The 19,823-nt window shown below is 35.4% G+C and overlaps 3 protein-coding genes across 4 annotated transcripts; all 3 read left to right on the top strand.

The window, feature by feature from the left end:
* Positions 1–516: 516 nt before the first annotated feature.
* LOC111369345 (ATP synthase subunit beta, mitochondrial-like) lies at positions 517–4,381 on the top strand. The gene is made up of 9 exons (XM_022990826.1): positions 517–1,057; positions 1,837–1,912; positions 1,999–2,087; positions 2,216–2,333; positions 2,426–2,529; positions 2,639–2,797; positions 2,898–3,122; positions 3,193–3,504; positions 3,829–4,381. Exons 1-9 carry the CDS (start codon positions 593–595, stop codon positions 3,940–3,942), a joined length of 1,662 nt encoding a protein of 553 aa, XP_022846594.1. The 5' UTR covers positions 517–592; the 3' UTR covers positions 3,943–4,381.
* A 5,931-nt stretch (positions 4,382–10,312) lies between these two features.
* Positions 10,313–13,347, top strand: LOC111369344. Its single transcript, XM_022990825.1, has 2 exons — positions 10,313–10,445; positions 12,363–13,347. The coding sequence occupies exon 2, from the start codon at positions 12,513–12,515 to the stop codon at positions 12,999–13,001; it is 489 nt and encodes a 162-aa protein (XP_022846593.1). The 5' UTR covers positions 10,313–10,445; positions 12,363–12,512; the 3' UTR covers positions 13,002–13,347.
* Positions 13,348–14,112: 765 nt separating this feature from the next.
* LOC111369343 (beta-glucuronosyltransferase GlcAT14A) lies at positions 14,113–19,440 on the top strand. 2 transcript variants are annotated; one of them, XM_022990824.1, is made up of 5 exons: positions 14,113–14,964; positions 18,067–18,142; positions 18,226–18,341; positions 18,417–18,960; positions 19,041–19,440. In XM_022990824.1, the coding sequence occupies exons 1-4, from the start codon at positions 14,463–14,465 to the stop codon at positions 18,929–18,931; spliced, it is 1,209 nt and encodes a 402-aa protein (XP_022846592.1). In that variant the 5' UTR covers positions 14,113–14,462; the 3' UTR covers positions 18,932–18,960; positions 19,041–19,440. The 2 variants fall into 2 exon arrangements, with proteins under 2 accessions (XP_022846592.1, XP_022846591.1); XM_022990823.1 differs by having other exon boundaries at positions 14,114–14,964; positions 18,417–19,440.
* The last annotated feature ends 383 nt before the right edge of the window (positions 19,441–19,823 follow it).

The raw sequence follows: 19,823 nt of genomic DNA, 5'->3' as shown, positions 1-19,823 counted from the left end.
TATATTTTTGGCCGTATTGTCCCCAACTTACTTGTTTTGCAACCGTGTTAGTCCCTTATGCGATTCTCCGTCATTTTGATCATTAATTATACTAAGAATGACAATGGAACGAGAAGGGACGAACAAAGATTGTCATTACCATTTCCAACCATTGAGAATTTTTTGAAGGTGATTAAAATTATCCAATTTATAGTGCAAGTGTGATTAATTAATTATTTTCTTAATAATAGTTAAAATTGAAAAGATAAATAAAAAAGGATTGTGGAAAAGTTCTAGGAATGCTAGATAATCAATACAAGCGGATCAAGGATGGAGGATTGTGCTTTCTTAAACTATCTACATGGTCGATACTGTCATGATGACTTTGCAAATACATTGTATCTAACAATTAGTAGGTTAAGACCAAACTTCTACAAAGCCTTGGGGACTAATGCTGAAAATTTTATCCCAGTGGTCAACACTGTACAGTCTGTGCGCTACTCAGTCATCCCTTCTCTCCCTCGATTATACCTCCTAATTCCCAATTGACAATAACCCTAGCATTCCCCCTCTCATTTTCTTACTCTCTCTAGAAAATCATTACAGCTCTGCCATGGCTTCGCGGAGGCTCTTAGCCTCATTACTCCGTTCCTCCGGCTCCCGTAGCTCTCTATCGAGAGCTTTGAACTCGGCCCCAAAACCAAAGCACCGGCCATCTCCTGTGGGCCACTTCCTCCACCGTGTCGCTGAGTATGCCACCTCCGCTGCCGCTCCTTCCTCTTCGCCATCCCCGCCCAAAGGAACCAGTGGAGGTCCCAGTGGGAAGATCACCGATGAGTTTACCGGGAAAGGTGCGATCGGAAAGGTGTGCCAGGTTATCGGTGCTGTGGTTGATGTGAGGTTTGATGACGGTTTGCCTCCGATATTGACGGCGTTGGAGGTCTTGGATAATCAGATCAGGCTGGTTTTGGAGGTGGCCCAGCACTTGGGTGAGAACGTCGTCAGGTGTATTGCTATGGATGGTACTGAAGGGCTTGTCAGAGGCCAGCGCGTGCTCAATACTGGCTCCCCCATCACCGTGAGTTGTCGTTTCAGATTTATCTTAAACATTTGTTTTTATTTATTTGAAGACTTTGTATTCTCGTAAATTGATATAATTTTCAAACGGTCAGGTTTGGGGTTTTTATGGTTTGGGCGAACATAGGTTTAGATCTGAACTGATGTGGATTTAAGCCTTTTCAATTTGATTTTGGGAACTTGATTCTTGAGAAATTTATTTTTTAATTAGAAATTTTGAATTCTTTGATTGACTTAATATGGTAAAGACTGAATTTTTTTTAGAGCTTTGAATTTTTTGAATAAATCTTAAAATTTGGGTCATGTTACTAAAGGATGGTATTATTTGTAAAGTTGCAACACTTTTCAGATGACATTTACATTTGCTTGTTAAAAGCAGTGTCTGGATTTATGATTGACATGGTTAGCTTCAGCATCTCTCAAATAGTTTGGTTTTAATTGAGAGCGAGTAATCTTCGTTTCTTTTGTGGAGGTCTTATGGTGGTCAGTTCTTGTCTTCATTGACTAAGGAGGTGATTTTAAAGATATATATGATGTCTGTTTAGGTCTTGACACCCCACGTGCTTTTCTGTTCCAAACAGTTTGCAGACTTGATGTCGTGAGCCTCAAGTATGGTTTGACTTTCTGTTTGGGATGGTTAATTTTTACTCAGATCGTTCTTACTTTGATTTCTGAAGTTGTTTATGATTATGTCCTCTTAAGAAGTTGTTTATGATTTTGTCCTCTAAGAGTGTTATTTTTCATATGACGATGATTTTGTTTCTCTTCACTTCATCAAAGGTGCCCGTGGGTAGAGCAACTCTTGGCCGTATCATGAATGTCATTGGAGAGCCTATTGATGAGAAAGGCGATATTAGTAAGTGGTGTTGCTTCGGATTGACCCAACTCTTTTAGTGACTAAAAAGGGCTTGTGTCTTTACTAACATATGAATGGTGCTGCAGAAACCGATCACTACTTACCAATTCATCGTGAAGCTCCCGCCTTTGTGGAGCAAGCAACTGAACAGCAAATTCTAGTCACTGGTATCAAGGTACTTTCTCAGAGGTCCAATCTGTACTTGATGGCTTCCAATCCCATTCACCTGCTATTTTTCGTAGTTTGGAAATTCATCCCTCTTTATGTTGGTCACCAATATTCTGTGTTGAATTGTTGTATAAGGTTGTCGACCTTCTTGCACCATACCAAAGAGGAGGAAAGATTGGACTGTTTGGTGGTGCTGGTGTAGGAAAAACTGTACTTATCATGGAACTGATTAACAATGTTGCTAAAGCTCATGGTTAGTTTTTGATTCTTTGCATTCTATCTCATCGAGCCCTGGCTTGCTTAAGGCTCTGACTTCTGACTTCTGCCATTTGCTTTTCTTGTCAGGTGGTTTCTCTGTCTTTGCTGGTGTAGGAGAACGAACTCGTGAGGGTAATGATTTGTACAGAGAAATGATTGAGAGTGGTGTCATTAAGCTAGGTGATAAGCAGGTTAGTATATTTAAATTTTGTTAATTGTTCCATCCAATTAATATTTTCTCTTGCTAGTTTACTATACTTCCCATTTTTACATGTATTTAATGCAAAAAATATTTATCAGGCTGATAGCAAATGTGCACTAGTCTATGGTCAAATGAATGAGCCCCCTGGTGCTCGTGCCCGTGTTGGACTTACTGGACTGACTGTGGCCGAACATTTCCGAGATGCAGAAGGGCAAGATGTGCTTCTCTTCATTGACAATATTTTCCGATTTACCCAGGTTGGTTTGCATTATTTAATCATTCTTGATTAAGTATTTTGTGTTTGGATCACATCTTGATAATACCATGTCTTCGTTCGTCTTGCTAACTTATTTGCAGGCTAACTCAGAAGTGTCTGCTTTGCTGGGTCGTATCCCATCTGCTGTGGGTTATCAACCTACTTTGGCTACAGATCTTGGAGGCCTTCAAGAGCGCATCACAACAACTAAGAAAGGTTCCATTACCTCTGTCCAAGCCATATACGTGCCTGCTGATGATTTGACAGATCCAGCTCCTGCAACCACCTTTGCTCACTTGGATGCCACAACTGTGTTATCGCGACAGGTAATTTAGACTTTCTTTTACTGCAAAAAACATTGTGACCTACAATTTGACTTTTATTATTCTTATTTAGATTTCTGAGCTTGGTATATATCCTGCTGTCGATCCGCTTGACTCAACATCTCGCATGCTTTCCCCACATATCTTGGGAGAAGAACACTACAACACAGCCCGTGGGGTACAGAAAGTCCTCCAGAACTACAAGAATCTTCAAGATATTATTGCCATTCTTGGAATGGATGAGCTCAGCGAAGATGACAAATTGACTGTTGCACGTGCCCGTAAAATTCAACGGTTCTTGAGCCAGCCTTTCCATGTTGCAGAAGTTTTCACGGGTGCCCCTGGCAAATATGTTGAGTTGAAGGAGAGCATTAACAGCTTCCAGGTAAAGACTTCCTTGCTGCTCGTGCTTTATTTTTGCTCTCCATCAATTGTATAGCTAACTTTAACATTTCCATTTGATATTATCTAATGAAATTTACATCCGTAAAGAAGAAAGCATACTGGGGAAAAAAAATGTGTCTGAATTCATAAACTGCTGTTTCTTGGGAATTTTGAACTTCTTTCTTATGATTGGTGGTTTATAATCTGCTATTTGAAGAGGATTTTAGTCAATATTTCCTCTTAACTTGTTCCTCCTTTCTTTATTATAAGTGCTTTGTTCAATATGATGTCGTAAGTTGATGCACAGCTCAACTGTTTTCAACAGGGAGTCCTGGATGGAAAATATGATGACCTTGCAGAACAGTCATTTTACATGGTTGGAGGAATCGAAGAGGTCATTGCCAAGGCAGAGAAGATTGCCAAGGAATCTTCTGCATAGATAGATTATTTTTCTCCTCTTGTTCCCTCTACTGTCAATTACGAAAATAATTTTGTTTGTGGCACATGCCAACAACAGCAGATTTTTTTTGGGACCAAATTTCCGGCTTTTGTTTCTATTTTATGTCAACGGCAGGATTGTGCTACAGATGTGGCGCCAAGAGTCCTTGCCAAGCTCCCTTATTATCATGTGACGTAATAATGGAAGGTGAGATGGAAGACTTGTACATTTTTTTTCTTTTTTTGAATTTATGCTTGGAATATTTTATGCATTCATTGTTATTTGTGGCTAATTGCCATCACCCTGGTTTTAGATCAGCACATTTCTTCGGACCAGGTGGTTTAACTAGCAAACATAACATGATCTGATATTCCCGGCATTAGGCAAATATTCTTTATTCAGTGTCCCATGTATTTCTTGGGAGTAATTTGAGCTGTTAGTTTTTTTCAAGTGTTTATAGTATTGATTATCGTGCCATCAAGTGTTTGAACGTAAACTGGACAGCTTATTTTCCGCTACATACTTGTGTTGGAGCACTGAGTTAAGAACAGCGTTTTGAATGTCGTGGGAAAATCTAGAAGATTTTGTTTGCATAATACTATTTCATGGTGGTAACAAATCTTCGCGACATGGTTGAAGATTCGGGGTTGGAGAATGTGTGTATTCTTGAACATCAGATACGTTTAAGGATTCATCATTCATATGCCTACTGTCTTTGTATTGTGATAGATTGGAAGTGTACTTCGACTAACTGGTAAGATAGCTTGGAATGATATCTGTTCGACTCCCAGCTCTTTGGATTATAGATTTTACTGTTCGCCTTTTTCTTCGGAACCAGGGGAGTCTGTAACCGTGAGACGACTCCACCTTGGAACTATGAGATGAAGTTATCAAGTATCTGCATTAGGACTAAATAGAAGTGCAGACTATTCAACTCTCTCTTCAAATCTGTTAAATAGTTCTTCCATGATTTCACGTCCGAAGTGAATTTGTAATAGCCCGTCAAACCCGGCTCGTATGGACATGTTATATGATTTGAGATTTTGTAGCGTGATGCTTTGTTGGGGTGTACAATATCTTAATTCTTTCGATACTGAAATCTTTATTCCTCTGTTTAAATAGGTGTTTAATTCATTTCGGAAATGTGTCGTACAAATACAAGTTGAACGAGTCTATTTTGGCTTCATCGAATCAGTGGCGGAACTAGGATTTTGATTGTGGGGGCCTATTACGATTGTCAATCGACAATATGGTTTATTTGACAAAAATAGGAATATTGGGGGAAAAATAGAGCTACACATTTTATTTAAAGACTGTTAAAAACATAAAAATAATCAACTTTGTCAAATTTTTAAGTATTTGTTTTAATAGAGGAGTTGAATGTTAAATAAATCGTGATTCATGTCGAGTAGTACAAAGAACAAAATCTAATAATAATAAATATTATTATTGTGATACTATTATATAATCTGAGTTCCTGAATTTGTCGAACAAAGCAACAATATGTGTTTAGGTTTCGATTGAAATTCTAATTCACTTGAACAAAGAATAAGAAAATTGTTATGTAATTATATAAAAATAGCGTTTATTTTATCTCAAAATATTGAACTTATTTTCATATAATTCTTGTGTTGTTTCCATAAATACAAAAGTGTTTCCGTACCCTACATGGAGATGGAATTTATACTTAACCAAGACCTGGAAATTTGAAATCGTAATGTTGCACGAATTGAAATTCTAAAATCTATGTATAATTACAATATCATCTGTAAGCAATTCATCGTTTTCTCAGAAGTACATAATTTTCCCAGAAATAATCTCTCCAGACTCGAGCTTTTTCTCTGAATTTCAAATAGGATAATGCTATATGTATATAATGGTGTACATAACATTACATCCCCCCATATAGAGAGGGTCTACATACAATAAAATATTTGTGGGTCTCCCTCCATATGAGGGTGTAATGCATTGTGTACACCATGAGGTGTACATATAGCATATCCCAAATATAAATGCATACGGGAATGTATAATACAGAGTCCGGGTCGATGACATGTTGGTGGGCATTCAAGGACAGGTTACTGAACCGGTGGTTCATAACAACTCTTTGTCAACAATGAATTTTCTCCTGAAATTCAATTCAAAAAATCAATTGCTGGGTGAATTACAGTGTTTATGAAGTTTTAAGGGAAGGTGGAGTATCAGTGACATCAAGATTTACTTGGGTTGATTTTGGTGAGGTCTATGATGATTTGAAGCAAGATCTGTTGTCAAAACTTGCAAATTGTGGATCTCAGAGCTTTAAAGAACAAATTGTCGATGCTTTAATTAACTATGCACACGTCCTCGGTTGCAAGGATGAGAACAAATTGTTAGATATTGGTATAGCAAATACTGTTTTTCACCATACAGAAGAAACTTCATTGGGGTCAAGTGATGGTCTGAACATGACACCTGCGAGCCTGGATGCGATCATATCTCTGTTGACGAAGGAGATTGATTACAAGGACGATAGCAACGAGGTTGAGAGTTGTATGGTATGCTTGGAAGAGATAGAGATGGGGTTGGTGGTCTCGATCTTTCCATGGCTTTTGCATTTCGGAATGGTTAAAGAGAAGTCACTATAGTCCGATTTGTCACTTTGAGATGCCATATTGCACAATAAAATAAGTGGTATATTTTTCCTTCGTTTTACATTATGTCGGGAAAGAGCTATTACCATTATATTATGTTATAGTATACGAAGTTATTTTATATTTTACTCATTAGATTGTTCTATGAAATAAATAACAAACAAAAATTGATATCAATTTGTAAGATAGTCGTGAACTATCTTGGACGTGAGACTTATGGATCTTTTATAATTTCATATGATAATATTTCAATGGTGTGCTTGAGGGTTTGGGATATGTAACATATGTTAGAGATTTTTATAAAGTTTTTCACATAAACCTGAGCAGTAGAGGAATAGATCTCAATTCCCAATAAGTAGTATCATAGCATAAGATTGTTCAGGGTGTTGGTGTATGAGTTAATTTAATAAGTGAATCATCACTAAACTTTCTTTGGATTACTAAGATCCCATGTAGATTATCAAATATTAGGGATATTTGCAGTCAAAGTTCAATTTTTTTCAAAAATATATGCAGCTTCTTTCCTAATATTTTATTTGTTGCGCTCACAGTTCCAAACCTTTTATTTCCTTGTGGTTGAGGGACATATGGACGGTTTTTATCTACATGTAACCTATTTTATGCAAAAAAATTGATTTTGATCATATTTTTAATAATTTCAAAGAGTGCGTCTTAAAATTTTTTTACAGCTAAAATATTCCAACGTAAGAGCCTCTTTTTATTGTAGATTTTTATGAATCAATTTTGCGAAAAATAATTTTTGGAGAACCTAGTATGATAAAATAGTTCTTACACCAAACAAACTCAAGACTGAGAGTCTGAGAGCAATGCATGAATCACGCAGTTGTCAAGACTAAGATTCTGCTGGTATGAATCACGCTGCCAAGACTTGACTCTGTTGGCTCTATTAATAAGGAAACAGAAGACTGGTTACTGATATGCATATATATATTTACTTGTAGAGAGAGAGAGAGAGAGAGAGAGAGAGATGTCTGATCAATTTTCTGCCATGAATGGAGGAGATGGCAATGCCAAGAACTCAATCTCAGGTATTTTTACTTGAGATATATATTTAGCCCTTGTTTGAGTTCTATTTTTTCGAAAATTCATTTTAATCTCACATTTTCTCATAAAATAGCTTTACGTGTGAATTCAATTTTTTTAATACTTTTTAATCACATATTTTCTAAAAAAATCACTAATCCAAAAATCATTTATCCAAAAAAAAATGGGGCTCAAACATAACCCACAAATTTTATTAAGTTTTGAATCCTATATTTCATCAATTTTTATTAAAATTTATTAAAAAATTAATTTTCTTCCAAACCAGACAAGGGTTCAGAGTCTGGTGACAACATTTACCATGGTGCATGGATACATAGATTTTGCAATATAATAATATCATGATAGAATGTTGATAAAAGTAAATGAAATATATAGTTAAAAAGTTGATATAAAATATGAATTTCATAAAATTATGGTTGAAAATAAGTTTGAAGAAAATTAAATTTTAAAACATTAGAGAAAAACATGGACTAATTATTCTACCACTCGCAAAAACTGTAAAAATATGCATAATATATACTTAAATTCAAATTTTAGGCAACTTACCCCCATTTTGGAAAAAGTTGAACCATATTAAAAGGTATATTACTATGTCCCTGTTTGTTTTTCATTCTTTTCTGATTAAAATGAAAAATATGACAGTTAATTATCATATCAGGTTATCAAATGGGACCCATAACGACTATATTTTTCATTCTCTTTTTATAAAAATGGGAAACAGACGCCCCCATATTATTTCATGCATGCAACGATTTATATACTTAATTGGTTCTTCATAATTATTCTTCTTGTCTTCTTCAAAGTAAATCAATATGGGTGACAACTTTGATATGCAAAGACGGATGAAGGAGGGACTGGATCTGGTTACAACCCACTAGTCATATCATTCATTTTGAAACTTTTTTTTCCCCACGAAATACATCCAAGAAAAAAGAAAAAGAAAAAAGAAGTTAGACCATATGTCCAAAAACAAAGTACACCTTGGGTCTTAGACTAATTATCCTAAGTCCCTATCACTAAACCCAATCCCATCTAATCTATCATTTTATCTTCCAAATTCATGATTCAATTGAAATTTGAACCCAATTCAATTCTAAATTATCAATATTCATGATTTTCCCCCACAACCTGTCCCTGTTTATGAAAGAATAAATCTCCCTGTCTCGGATTCGGGATAGGGTTAAAAACAGTGACGCCCCCCTATTGGAGGGGTGCCGACCAGGATCATCTCTCTTTATGAAAATTTGCTACCAAATCAAGACTCGATTGACTTCCCAGCAATGATTTGAGATTTCTCAATGGTTCATCAAGTTACATGCTAAATAAAATAAGCCTCCATCTATAAGGTCTTTATTTGAAACCCCCCCCCCCCCCCCCGGGCCTCCTTTTTAAAATTTCTCCATTTGCATTCCAAGAAATTTGTGAGAAAATGAAAGAAGAATACCTTCTTCTTCTTTTTATTTTATTTTTTTATTTGAAGCTTAGTATTAGCTTGCTCAATTTTTTGTTCTTTATATTCCCTCTCTGAGTGCCCTCAATTGAAAAAAGTAAAAACATAATTTCATGGTTGCCCGTTGCTTGTTGCTTTAATTGCATTAAGTAGCATATTGAATTATGATTTTTTTTTTCCTGCATAAAAAAATTGTCTGCTCAGAATGCTCGTTTTTAGGCTACTGGGCAAAGTTGTTCCACACTCGATGTTTCACGCTATTGGATACACATTTAGTCCAATCATTATTTTAAAACTCTTTAATTCTCATACTTATTTTTAACACATTTTATACAATAAAACAACCATACCTGGTGTGCATCTTTTCTGACGTCTTTTTTTAACAGAATGTCACATGACATTCCACCATCTGCCATTAAAAAAAAAAAAAAAAACTATTTTTATCCTCCGATAAAAAATTGCCAACACAAATTCTGTCATCTAAGGAGGAAAAAAAATAGTACAGGTTGTTTAAAAATATTTTACGCGTAAATTCATTACTTTATTTTTCATATATTTTAACCACACAATATTTAAAAAATCAAAAATCAAAACTTTATTTTCTCAAAATAATGGTCATCAAACAGAGGTTAGCATTTAAATTTAGTAGGTATTATGCTTGCCATCACTATTTTTTTCCCATTTATTATTTAATTGCTAGTGTGTGTGTGTGTATATGTATGTATGTATGTATTGTTGCCTTGTTAACTTTTGTAGAATTTTTTATTTGTTGAAGTGTTGGATAATGGATAGATTTTTCTTTTTTTCTTCTTTTTTTTGGGTTGTTTGCGATCTATAAATTTACAATTGAAATGTCAAACTCCTCCAAAAAAAAAGAAAAGAAAAGAAACTTCTCTCGGTTCTTTTCAATGGTAGATCAATCTAATAAAAGTAAAGTCTACATCGACGATAACTTCAAGAAATAATTAAATTATTTTTTTATGTCATAAGAGTTTTATTACGTTGACTCTCTTAAATTTCAATCCTTCAAACTATTTCGATCAAACGACCATGCTATTCATTTTAATTTACCACATTCATGAAAAATAAGTATGACTAATTAAAATGCTCGCATTTCTTCTTCTTCACCGATCGAGTTGACTTGACTTGACCTTACGTGGATTAAAATGACTCAAAAATACCAAAATAAATAAATAATCGTCTTTCTACCTGTGTAAGTCGCTTTAGCGAGAAGCGACTTTAGGTTCAAAAACGTGTTACTGTTGGTTCTTTACTGATCCTCTCATATCACAAACCCAAACATTCTGAGGCCATAAAAATTCACTCTCTCTTCTGGTGTGTGTAGTCCAAAACGGGTAAGTATTTCTTTCCCACTGTTTATAGAAATTTATTCTGAACATATTTGTGTCTATGAACACTGGTCTGTAATTTTTATTGAAATTCAGTTATCAAATAAGGGGTGGAAGTTGGGATGGCTTAATTTTGAATTCTCGTAGTTTGCATAACTTTAGAAATCAAGAATTCATCATATATTGCTTAATTCAGATAGTAATAAGACCCGATTTTACAGTTTTAACATTATGTGTTCAATAATTCATTGATAAAAATATGAGAATCTTAAAAAATCTATGTAAGTATGTTAGATTTGAAATTATCGTTTCGGGTTGTAGCCTGTAATGGGGGAAATAAGACTTGAAATATGAAATAATGAAATAAAATTGTTCCATTTTGAGCTGAATCTATACTGAATTCAGTCAATTGGATGCTTCGGTAGTTTTGTTCCACTGATCTCCTCAAATCCAGAACTTTCCTTATTTTTTTTCACAAAATTTTCTGTTAATAATGTCTTTGTTGAATGTATCTACTGAAATAAGTATTTAATTGGTGAAGTTCTGGAAACTGACAGTGATGTAATAATCTGAAATTGCACACTTGTTTTTAGCAAAAGAAAAAAAGAAGGCGTTTACTTCTTTTTAATAATTTGCATCTATATTATTCTTTCCGTGGTAGATTTCTCTCTCATTTACGAAAAGGTATGGAATCTTGGGTTACTAATTGGTGGGATACTTGGCAATCCAATTTTTTTTTGAATGATATTCTGAAAAAGAGTATTCTAGAAAAATTCATAGAATTAGAGGAAATCTTGGTCTTGAAATTATCTAAGGAACGATTATTCATGAACAAATATTATGTACCAAATGTTTCTGATCTTGTAATATGTGGTTGTCAACCACTCAGCATATGAATTTTGTGTATTAATTCTTTGTGTGCATGAACATTGGTGTATGGCAGGTGACTATCTGTAAATTTCTTTGAGTATGGTAAACATTGGAAGTAGATTGCTGATCAATAGTTCTCTTGTTTGTCAGCTTGCTTAGGTTCCCCCACATAATTTGAGAGCGTATCAGAGTCTGAATTCTTAGTCTTTTAAGTTTTAATAGAACAGGAAACCAATTATTGAGAGGTCCCAGTGCACCGTGTTGATGGTTTGAGATAAAAAGTAACGGAAAGTTGGGCAGGCCATTAAGCCCTTGCTTGGTTTAAATAAGAATTAGATTTTTGATAAAAAGTTAACGAACCGAATGGTTGTAAAGTTGATATAAGTTACGAGTTCCATTAAATATGTGGTTGAAAATAATTTAGAAAAAATGAGTTATATAAAATGGGGAGCCAAACATGGGCTAACTGTAGGAAATAATTTTCCCTGTTCTTACATAATCTACTTCTTCGGTTAAGATAGCTCATAAGTAAGCTGGAATAATATATATGTCCAAAGGGAGAAACCAATAAAATCAACTATCTATTCGAGCCTACACTTGCTTTAGGTTCTTTTTATTAGTAAGCTGGAATAATATACATTTCCAAAGGGTGAAACCAATAAAATCAACTATCTACTCGAGCCTACAGTTGCATTAGGTTCTTTTTATTAGTGCCAAATGGCTACAATCTCATCGGTCATTCTTGATGCTCTCAGTCCTTTCTTGAAACACCTTTTTGTTGCTTCATGAGTCCATTACCAGCTCCACATACGATCGCTTGCATAAATATTTGAAGTCAACCGTGCTTTATTGTTGTCTTTGTTTTCGATATTAGAGACCTTTTTCTTGGTTAATTATGCTTCTTGTTCGGCTGTACAGTTTACTACCGTAAAAAAGAGTTGTTTGTACAAGAAAAGAAAATCCGTAAAGCTTCGTAGAGAGGATAAATTTCAAAGAAGGTTTTGTTACTTGAGCTCTAATTGACAAATCGTTATTTTGGTCATTTTCCATCAGGTGATTGGAAACTGCTCCTTGAATATAGTGCTCCCACGTTAGATGAAAAAATTGCCATCTCAAAAGGATAGTACCAAGGGATAAGAAATTCATCCCACTTTGGGCCACCCTCTGCTTGTAGTGTAGGACAGCAACGCGAAAAACTCCACCATGCTGTCCTTGGCAAATCCTTTCACTGCTTTCCCTCTTAGAATTTCATGTGCTTCCCGACATAGCCAGGTTCGTTCCCTTGTAATGGGACCCATCAGAAGCAGTGGCGAGAATGGCAACACCACCACCAGCAGTGATGACGGAAATGCATCACCCCCTTCCCGATCACGCATAACACCACCAGATACCGTAGAAATACGGTTTCGAAGAGGTTCAAGGCAAAGGAGAAAGCAGCAACAAGATGCTAAAATCACAATGAATTCACGGGATTCGACTCCCAAGGACTGGGATTCGATGAGTCTCACTGAGAAGGCAATCGAGTTATATATGGGAGAGAAGGGTTTATTGTTTTGGCTTAACAAGTTTGCTTATGCTTCAATCTTCATTATTATTGGAGGATGGATACTGTTCCGCTTTGTCGGTCCTTCACTCAACTTGTATCAGCTAGATACTCCTCCTTTGGCTCCGACTTCCGTGTTCAAGGGTTAGGAGAAAAATCCTATAGCAGGACTTTGGCCAACGGGCTGGGAACACTTCATGTCAACATTTAGGATATGTTTGGTACACGAACTGGACACTACTGTAGATAAAATTAGAACGTCTCTCTTCTTTTATGTTGTCTTAGTACAGTCTCTAGCTTACCAAACAAGAACTCAAGCTATCTTAATGGGGCAATCGATCTTTCCCATGCTTTTAATTTCCCAAATTTTGTGTTACGAGGCCTCGTTGTGGAGGAGTAATTTTTAAATTTTCAAAAGCCTTGTCAAATGGATAATACACTAGCACTTGCATTGAGTTGGAGGTGAGAAATAAATTGAACAATGCTATTCATCTCTATTAGAGCTTAGGGGTGCAAACGGTTCGTCTAGGGAGATTTTCGACATATTTATATATCAAACCATTTAAAACAGTTTAATAAAACTCTAAATCTAACCAAATCGTTTCAACGTACGTACCAAACCAAAACCAAAATCAAATCATAATTATTTTTAACAAAAGATGTTAAGACCATGTTAGACAACTATAAAAAGGAAATTTTTGAGAAAAATGAGTTTTTGGATAGTAAATTTTTTGGAGAATGTCTGATGAAAAATTAGGAAACTTTTTTGAATTTACGTATTGAATATTTTATTGTGAGAATGCGTGATTATAAATAAATTTGAGATTCAAAAAAAAAAATGAGTTTTATAAAAATGGTTGTCAAAAGGTTGGTTAAATGCTATAAAGGGCCTGTTTGATAGGTCCATTTTTCATGGAAAATGGAATTCTAGTTTTTACCATTTTTGTATGTTTGATTGTAAGAAATTTACTTGGAAAATGCTTTCCCTTGCCACCCACGTGACCCATTTTCCATGAATTTGTGAAATTTCCAGGTTTATTTATTTATTTTAGCAATGAAAATAAATTTTATCCACAATTATAATAATTTTTTTTTATTTGATAATTTGCATGAAAAATAAAGTCAAAAAACAGTAAAAGATATAAAATTTCAACATTTTTCAGGTGAAAAGTTATACCAATCAAATATATTTAATTGATAATTTTCAATAAAATAGTTTTAGACAATTTAATTCGCTGTAATTCTTTTTTTTTTTTTAACCCAAATTTCATCTAGGAATCAAACAGATATGTAAATTTATGAAACTCATGGAAATTACATCTCGCGTTCAACCTCAATCTAACCGCGTCAAACCCTAAATAAATATATTTCAGTAATCTCGAAATCAAATTCACAATCGAAACTCTCACCAAGAACACTTTGATCCAGCTTAATAATTTCCAAAAACCATCAAGATCTCTAGAATTCTAGCCACAATCTGAATTTCTGGTTCACAATTTGATTCTTTTGTCCAATAAACTATTCAAAATCTGTTGTTTAATGCTGTTGTTCTTCCATTGATCCATTCCACGCTAATAGGATTCTGTAATTAGTTTTTGTAGGAATTTTCAATGGGAGCTGATAAGAAATGGCTCTTAATCTTTTTCTCTGCCGCCTTCATTTCGGTCGTATTCTTGTTCTTAATTTCGGGATTTAGGTCCTCGTATTACTACTCCTTTTCCCCGCGCAAATCATTTGCTTCAGCGGTTCATCGCGGGCCGGGTTATCCACCTGCTTTCGCGTACTATATTTCGGGTGGCAGGGGCGATGAGGACCGTATTTTTAGATTGTTGCTGGCTGTGTATCATCCTAGGAATAGATATTTGCTGCACATTGCAGCAGATGGGACTGATGAAGAGAGGACGAGGCTGGTGGCATTGGTTAAGTCTGTGGCTGCAGTTCGGGCCTTTGGGAATGTGGATGTGATAGGGAAGCCCGATCCGGTCACTTACATGGGGTCCACGAATATTGCGGCCGTTCTCAGGGCAGCTTCGATTTTGTTGAAATTGGATGGTGGATGGGATTGGTTTATCACTCTAAGTGCATTGGATTATCCACTGATTACGCAAGATGGTAAGCTTTCTGTTTTGGAATTTTGAGCTGTTTGTTTCTTCCTGATAGGAATAGTTTGTGGAATATGGATTCTTGCATCGTCTGTTTGTTTGAAAATCTGGTTTTTGTTTTGTTATAGCCTCTGGGAGAATTGGCGGCATTTTTATCTGTACATTGTCATGGCATATTTTTTGTATCCAATATTTTTATTTCCATGGAGGAATTATGAACTGGGTTTTGGTTTTAGTTAGAAATTATAGAAATGAATTACTTGATGAAAGTAATTTGGTTTTTGGGTGCTCTCCGATTGAACTGATTTGCAGTAAGCCATTTTAGCTAAATCTTTGCTGTTTGGATTGTTTAATCTAGGGTACTCTACTCCCTTTTCTAATTTAAATCTGATTCATTGTAGGACCGTTTACATGCCACTGTAAAGAACATCTCATAATTAGATGCCATTGTCCAAGTATATTGTGATGTGTAATATCTTTGTTATTTTCCACTTAGATCCATAAAAATTTGAAGTTTCTTTGTAAGGAAAGATGTCTATTTTCAAGTTTGAGATATTTTCATTCTTTCTATAATATATTGACATAATTTGGAGAATGACAATTTGGTTAATGGGTATCCCATGGGACAAAATTAAGCTTTTAGCTGTCAGTTCGCTAGTAACAAATCTTTCCTGATGAATTAGAAAAAGAAAAAAAAAAGTTGATGAATTGATGATGGCAATGCTTGCAAATCCTACTTATACCCTTGAATCTTACCGCAATTTGTAAGTATTAATCTTGAGATAGTAGCTGAATTTTCAGAATGTGTAATAGTTCCAGACTTACCAGATTATCCTTCAAACTTACTGAAATTTGTAAGCGTATAGCTTGAGATAGTAGCTGAATTCTCAGAATATGTTACAAGACAAGACTCATCAGATTCACTTTCTAGTGTAAGTTGGAGATACAATTTTCACATTAGTTCACTTAACAGATTTTCCAGTTTCTACACAATACAGCTAAATGTTCTTAGCCTTAAACAGTTAAAAAATCTCTTGCTATCCTAAATTGTCTTAGATCCAAATCTTGGCTGCTTTTATTATTCAATCTGTTATGTGCTCTCACAACCTTTTTCCTATATACCATTGGAATCTCTAAACTTCGTGAAGCCAAACCAGCGATACTGTAGAGACATTTAATTTTGAAAAAAAAAAAAAAAAAAAACTTCTATTCCGTTTTTTAAGTACTGGGAGCCGATAGGTTCTGCTTATCTCCCTAGAAAATCCAGTAATTAAGCAAATTCAATACTTGAGTATTACTCACTGTCCGATGCATCAGAATTAGAGCACATATTCTCTAAGTATCTCTACTCAACTCCCAAGGCATCTATGGGTCCATTTGGTAGGACTTTTGAAAAGTTAAAAGCAACTTATGAGACGAAGAAGCTATTTCTGAGCCTTTTTGGTTAGAAGAACTTTTAGAGGAAATTAATCCACTGTGATTTCCTCAATAGAAGCCCTGCCAAATAGGTCCTATATCTTTAACAAAATACCTTAGTCCCCCTAATAGTTCAAAGCGCCAATAGTGTAAACTACAGCATTTTTGAATTTTATATCTTTTGAGCACTTAGTTTGTTCTGACAAGGCTGTACAAGTGTCCTCACACATGGGCCAAACACAGGTGCTGGTTCATGCTAAATCATTAGGCTACTAATGGCCTTAGGCCTCTGTGGTGGAAAGTTACGGAAATCTTGCTTCTCTAACCATCCCACACCATACGCAGCTTAATTTTATCCCAACTGTGCTTTTTACTCTTTTTGAGAAGAGGAAAGTAGGGTGGAGTCGGTGGATGGACAGTTACCAGTGAAATAGACTTAGACAGGACTAGTAGGGGTATTAATGCAAACAATGTCCTCAGGTGAGAATTCCAGTTGGTGGTGAACATTATAAATACTTGAAAGAAATGTTCTTTGATCTTTCAAGAGTAAACTACTTGATCTGTTACATTTAAATATATCGGATTTTTTGGGTGGAAGGGTAAGGACAAAGCTGAAAATTTCTGAGGCTACACAAGCCATGCAGAGTCATGAAGCTTTATTGTTATGTAGTTCATATTCCCTGTTGTCTAAGGAATCTAATTCTCCATAATCTTCATTTAGGGCTTGACAAAAGGAGAGGGATCTTAGTTCCAAAGCGTTCTGTTATGAATGAATTAACAAATGTAAAATATGTAGATATTGAGAATTAGTGAAAGAGCACCAAATTTGTTATAATTCGACTTATGACGAGTCTACGTCCACTCATAGAGGGCTTTCTTCATATCTTTCTCTGAATCGACAGCAATTATTTCCCTTTTTTTGGGGGGCTATAGGCGACTTTTAAGTATCGATTGAACTCATGACTAGTATTTTACTTCTCTTAGTCTCAGGCAAAGGTGAAGCAATGTGCGACATTGTATTAGATGTTATTTACATTGCCAAGTGCTTATTTGATATTCTTTTTCCACCTTTTAGAGTAGCTGCTCGTGTTGATGTACTTATAACCTGAGTTTCCATTTCTGCTTATTGGTCTTAGATCTTTTCTTTTTCTTGAACATGAAATTCCAATTTCATTCATTCGAGTCCCAATGAACTAAAACTCTAGATGAAAATAGGCAAACTGTCATTCCAAGATCTTGTATCAAAACTAGAAAATAAAAAAGAAGCTATAACGTATGCTACTTCATTCCCCTTTTAAAGATGAAGCAACAAAAGCCACAACAACTTCACGCAACAAAGAGGATTTAAGGCTGTGCACAACCCAGACTGACTCACATTCCACTGTCTCTAAGTTAGGCACAAGGCATCTGGCAAGAGTTAAACCATGCACACCGCCGTGGCCTTGGCATTTTCAGCACTAAGTTGTCCCTCCATCCTCGTATCGGTGCTTAGATCTATTTCCTTCATATTGCTAGTACATTTCTTACTGGACTTTTTGTCATGGAATTTACCGTGTTATCCATACTATTGCTTTTTTCAGGTGTCCTTTCAAAAGATTTTGTGCCATTCCCCATCAATACACTATTTGGCGATTTTATAAGAGAATTGCATTCCTGCTTACATGCTAATTTACCTATTTAATCAATATGCTTTCAGATTTATCCCACGCATTCTCGTCTGTTAAGAGAGGCCTGAATTTCATCGATCACACAAGTGACCTGGGATGGAAAGAGTAGGCAAATTTCAGTCTTTGTGCTATTGTGCAGTGTATGATCAAACTATTCTAGTAATCTATCTATTCATATGTCATTGCAGGGGTCAGAGAATTGAGCCCATTGTAGTTGACCCAGGTCTTTACTTGGCCCGAAGAACACAAATATTTCATGCAACAGAAAAGAGGCCAGTGCCCAATGCCTTCAAGGTTTTCACAGGTAAATGTTTTTCAAATATTGTATTACTTACAGAATTCTTCTCGACTGTTTATTGAAGAATTGTCATCAATCCAGGTTCTCCGTGGGTTATCTTGAGCCGATCCTTTCTCGAGTTTTGTGTTTTTGGTTGGGATAATATATCTCGGACCCTTTTAATGTATTTTACTAATGCTGTCTTGTCTCAAGAAGTGTACTTCCAATCTGTTATTTGCAATTCACCGGAGTTTAAAAACACGACAGTGAATTCTGATTTAAGATATTTTGTCTGGGATAGCCCTCCTAAGATGGAGCCCCATTTCCTTAACACCTCGGATTATGAAAAAATGGTTCAAAGTGGAGCTGCTTTTGCCAGACAATTTGAAAAAGACAATCCGGTTCTTGACATGATCGATAAAAAGATCCTCAATCGTAATCGAAATCAAGTTGTTCCCGGGGCATGGTGCGCTAGCCCAAAGAGCTGGTTGAAGGATAATTGCTCGAGGTGGGGTGATGTGAATGTTGTAAGGCCGGGATCTGAGGTAAAAAAGTTAGAAGAGGTCATAAAGAAGCTTAACGATGACTTGAAATCAAATTCAAAAACCTGCAGTTGATATCATCTTTTTGAAAGCGTCCTAGACTGGTACTGTACCTTATCTTTATAACTTCAATTCGCATGCATTATTTAGCAATGACGCACCATTCTTCTGATCGAGGGATTAGGGATTCTTTGATGTTTATGTTGAGATGAAGCTGAAGGCTCATGAGAACATGTTCCACATTCTTGGACAGTGTTATTACTGTAAGCTTTGTTTATGGTCTTGTTGCTGTTTACTGCTCACTAGCAAATCTCACGGATCACATGTGAAGTGGTGATGAGGGAGGCTATTTATACATAAAGCCAATTGCATTGATGAGTTGTCAAGTTTCAGCAGCATGACACCAACAGATGATTCCATCTAGGCATGAAGTTCAGTTCTATGTTAATGTTAGTTGGCTTGTTTATGTAGTTTCTTGGAAGGGTTATTAGCACAAAATGTCCCTGCGTTTGAAGTTCATTGTGCAAAACATTCCTACTTTACAAATTTTTTTTTCGTATTTTCACTCATGTTTACACCCTTCATTGTGGAAATCTTTCTTTTCATCAATTTTCTCAATAAAAGGCCGTGAAATGACGAATATACCCTCATATTCAAATAAAACAAAAAGAAAAGAAAAGAAAAAAGTAAATAACTAATTGCGATGATAGTACTAAAATTTTCAAAAAATTACAAATGAGTCTCAAATAAATAATTAAAAATTAAAACTTAAAAAACAAAAATCAATTTGCTGTTGCCCACGGTAATATTAGTTAATGTTGGATCTCATGTCATTCTGACCTACCAACAAACATGTAGAAGATGTAATTTCAAGAAATCTTTCACCTGTTCAACAAGTTGGCTGTAAAGCTTTAGTAACACACAGATTCATCAAATATTTTACAATGTATTGATTCTCCCAAATTGA

The sequence above is a fragment of the Olea europaea genome, chromosome 20, assembly GCF_002742605.1.
Source record: "Olea europaea var. sylvestris chromosome 20, O_europaea_v1, whole genome shotgun sequence".
Classification (NCBI taxonomy): domain Eukaryota; kingdom Viridiplantae; phylum Streptophyta; class Magnoliopsida; order Lamiales; family Oleaceae; genus Olea; species Olea europaea.
Note: the sequence above shows the minus strand (reverse complement) of the source record. Positions and strands in the feature narration are given on the sequence as shown.

Coding starts and splice junctions, on each gene's coding strand:
- LOC111369345 (XM_022990826.1), top strand. CDS start 593: ATGGCTTCGCGGAGGCTCTTAGCCTCATTACTCCGTTCCTCCGGCTCC. Junction 2,334..2,425: donor CAATGTTGCTAAAGCTCATG/GTTAGTTTTTGA, acceptor TTTTCTTGTCAG/GTGGTTTCTCTGTCTTTGCT. Junction 3,123..3,192: donor CAACTGTGTTATCGCGACAG/GTAATTTAGACT, acceptor ATTCTTATTTAG/ATTTCTGAGCTTGGTATATA.
- LOC111369344 (XM_022990825.1), top strand. CDS start 12,513: ATGCTGTCCTTGGCAAATCCTTTCACTGCTTTCCCTCTTAGAATTTCA.
- LOC111369343 (XM_022990824.1), top strand. CDS start 14,463: ATGGGAGCTGATAAGAAATGGCTCTTAATCTTTTTCTCTGCCGCCTTC. Junction 18,143..18,225: donor AGTGACCTGGGATGGAAAGA/GTAGGCAAATTT, acceptor ATGTCATTGCAG/GGGTCAGAGAATTGAGCCCA. Junction 18,342..18,416: donor TGCCTTCAAGGTTTTCACAG/GTAAATGTTTTT, acceptor TCATCAATCCAG/GTTCTCCGTGGGTTATCTTG.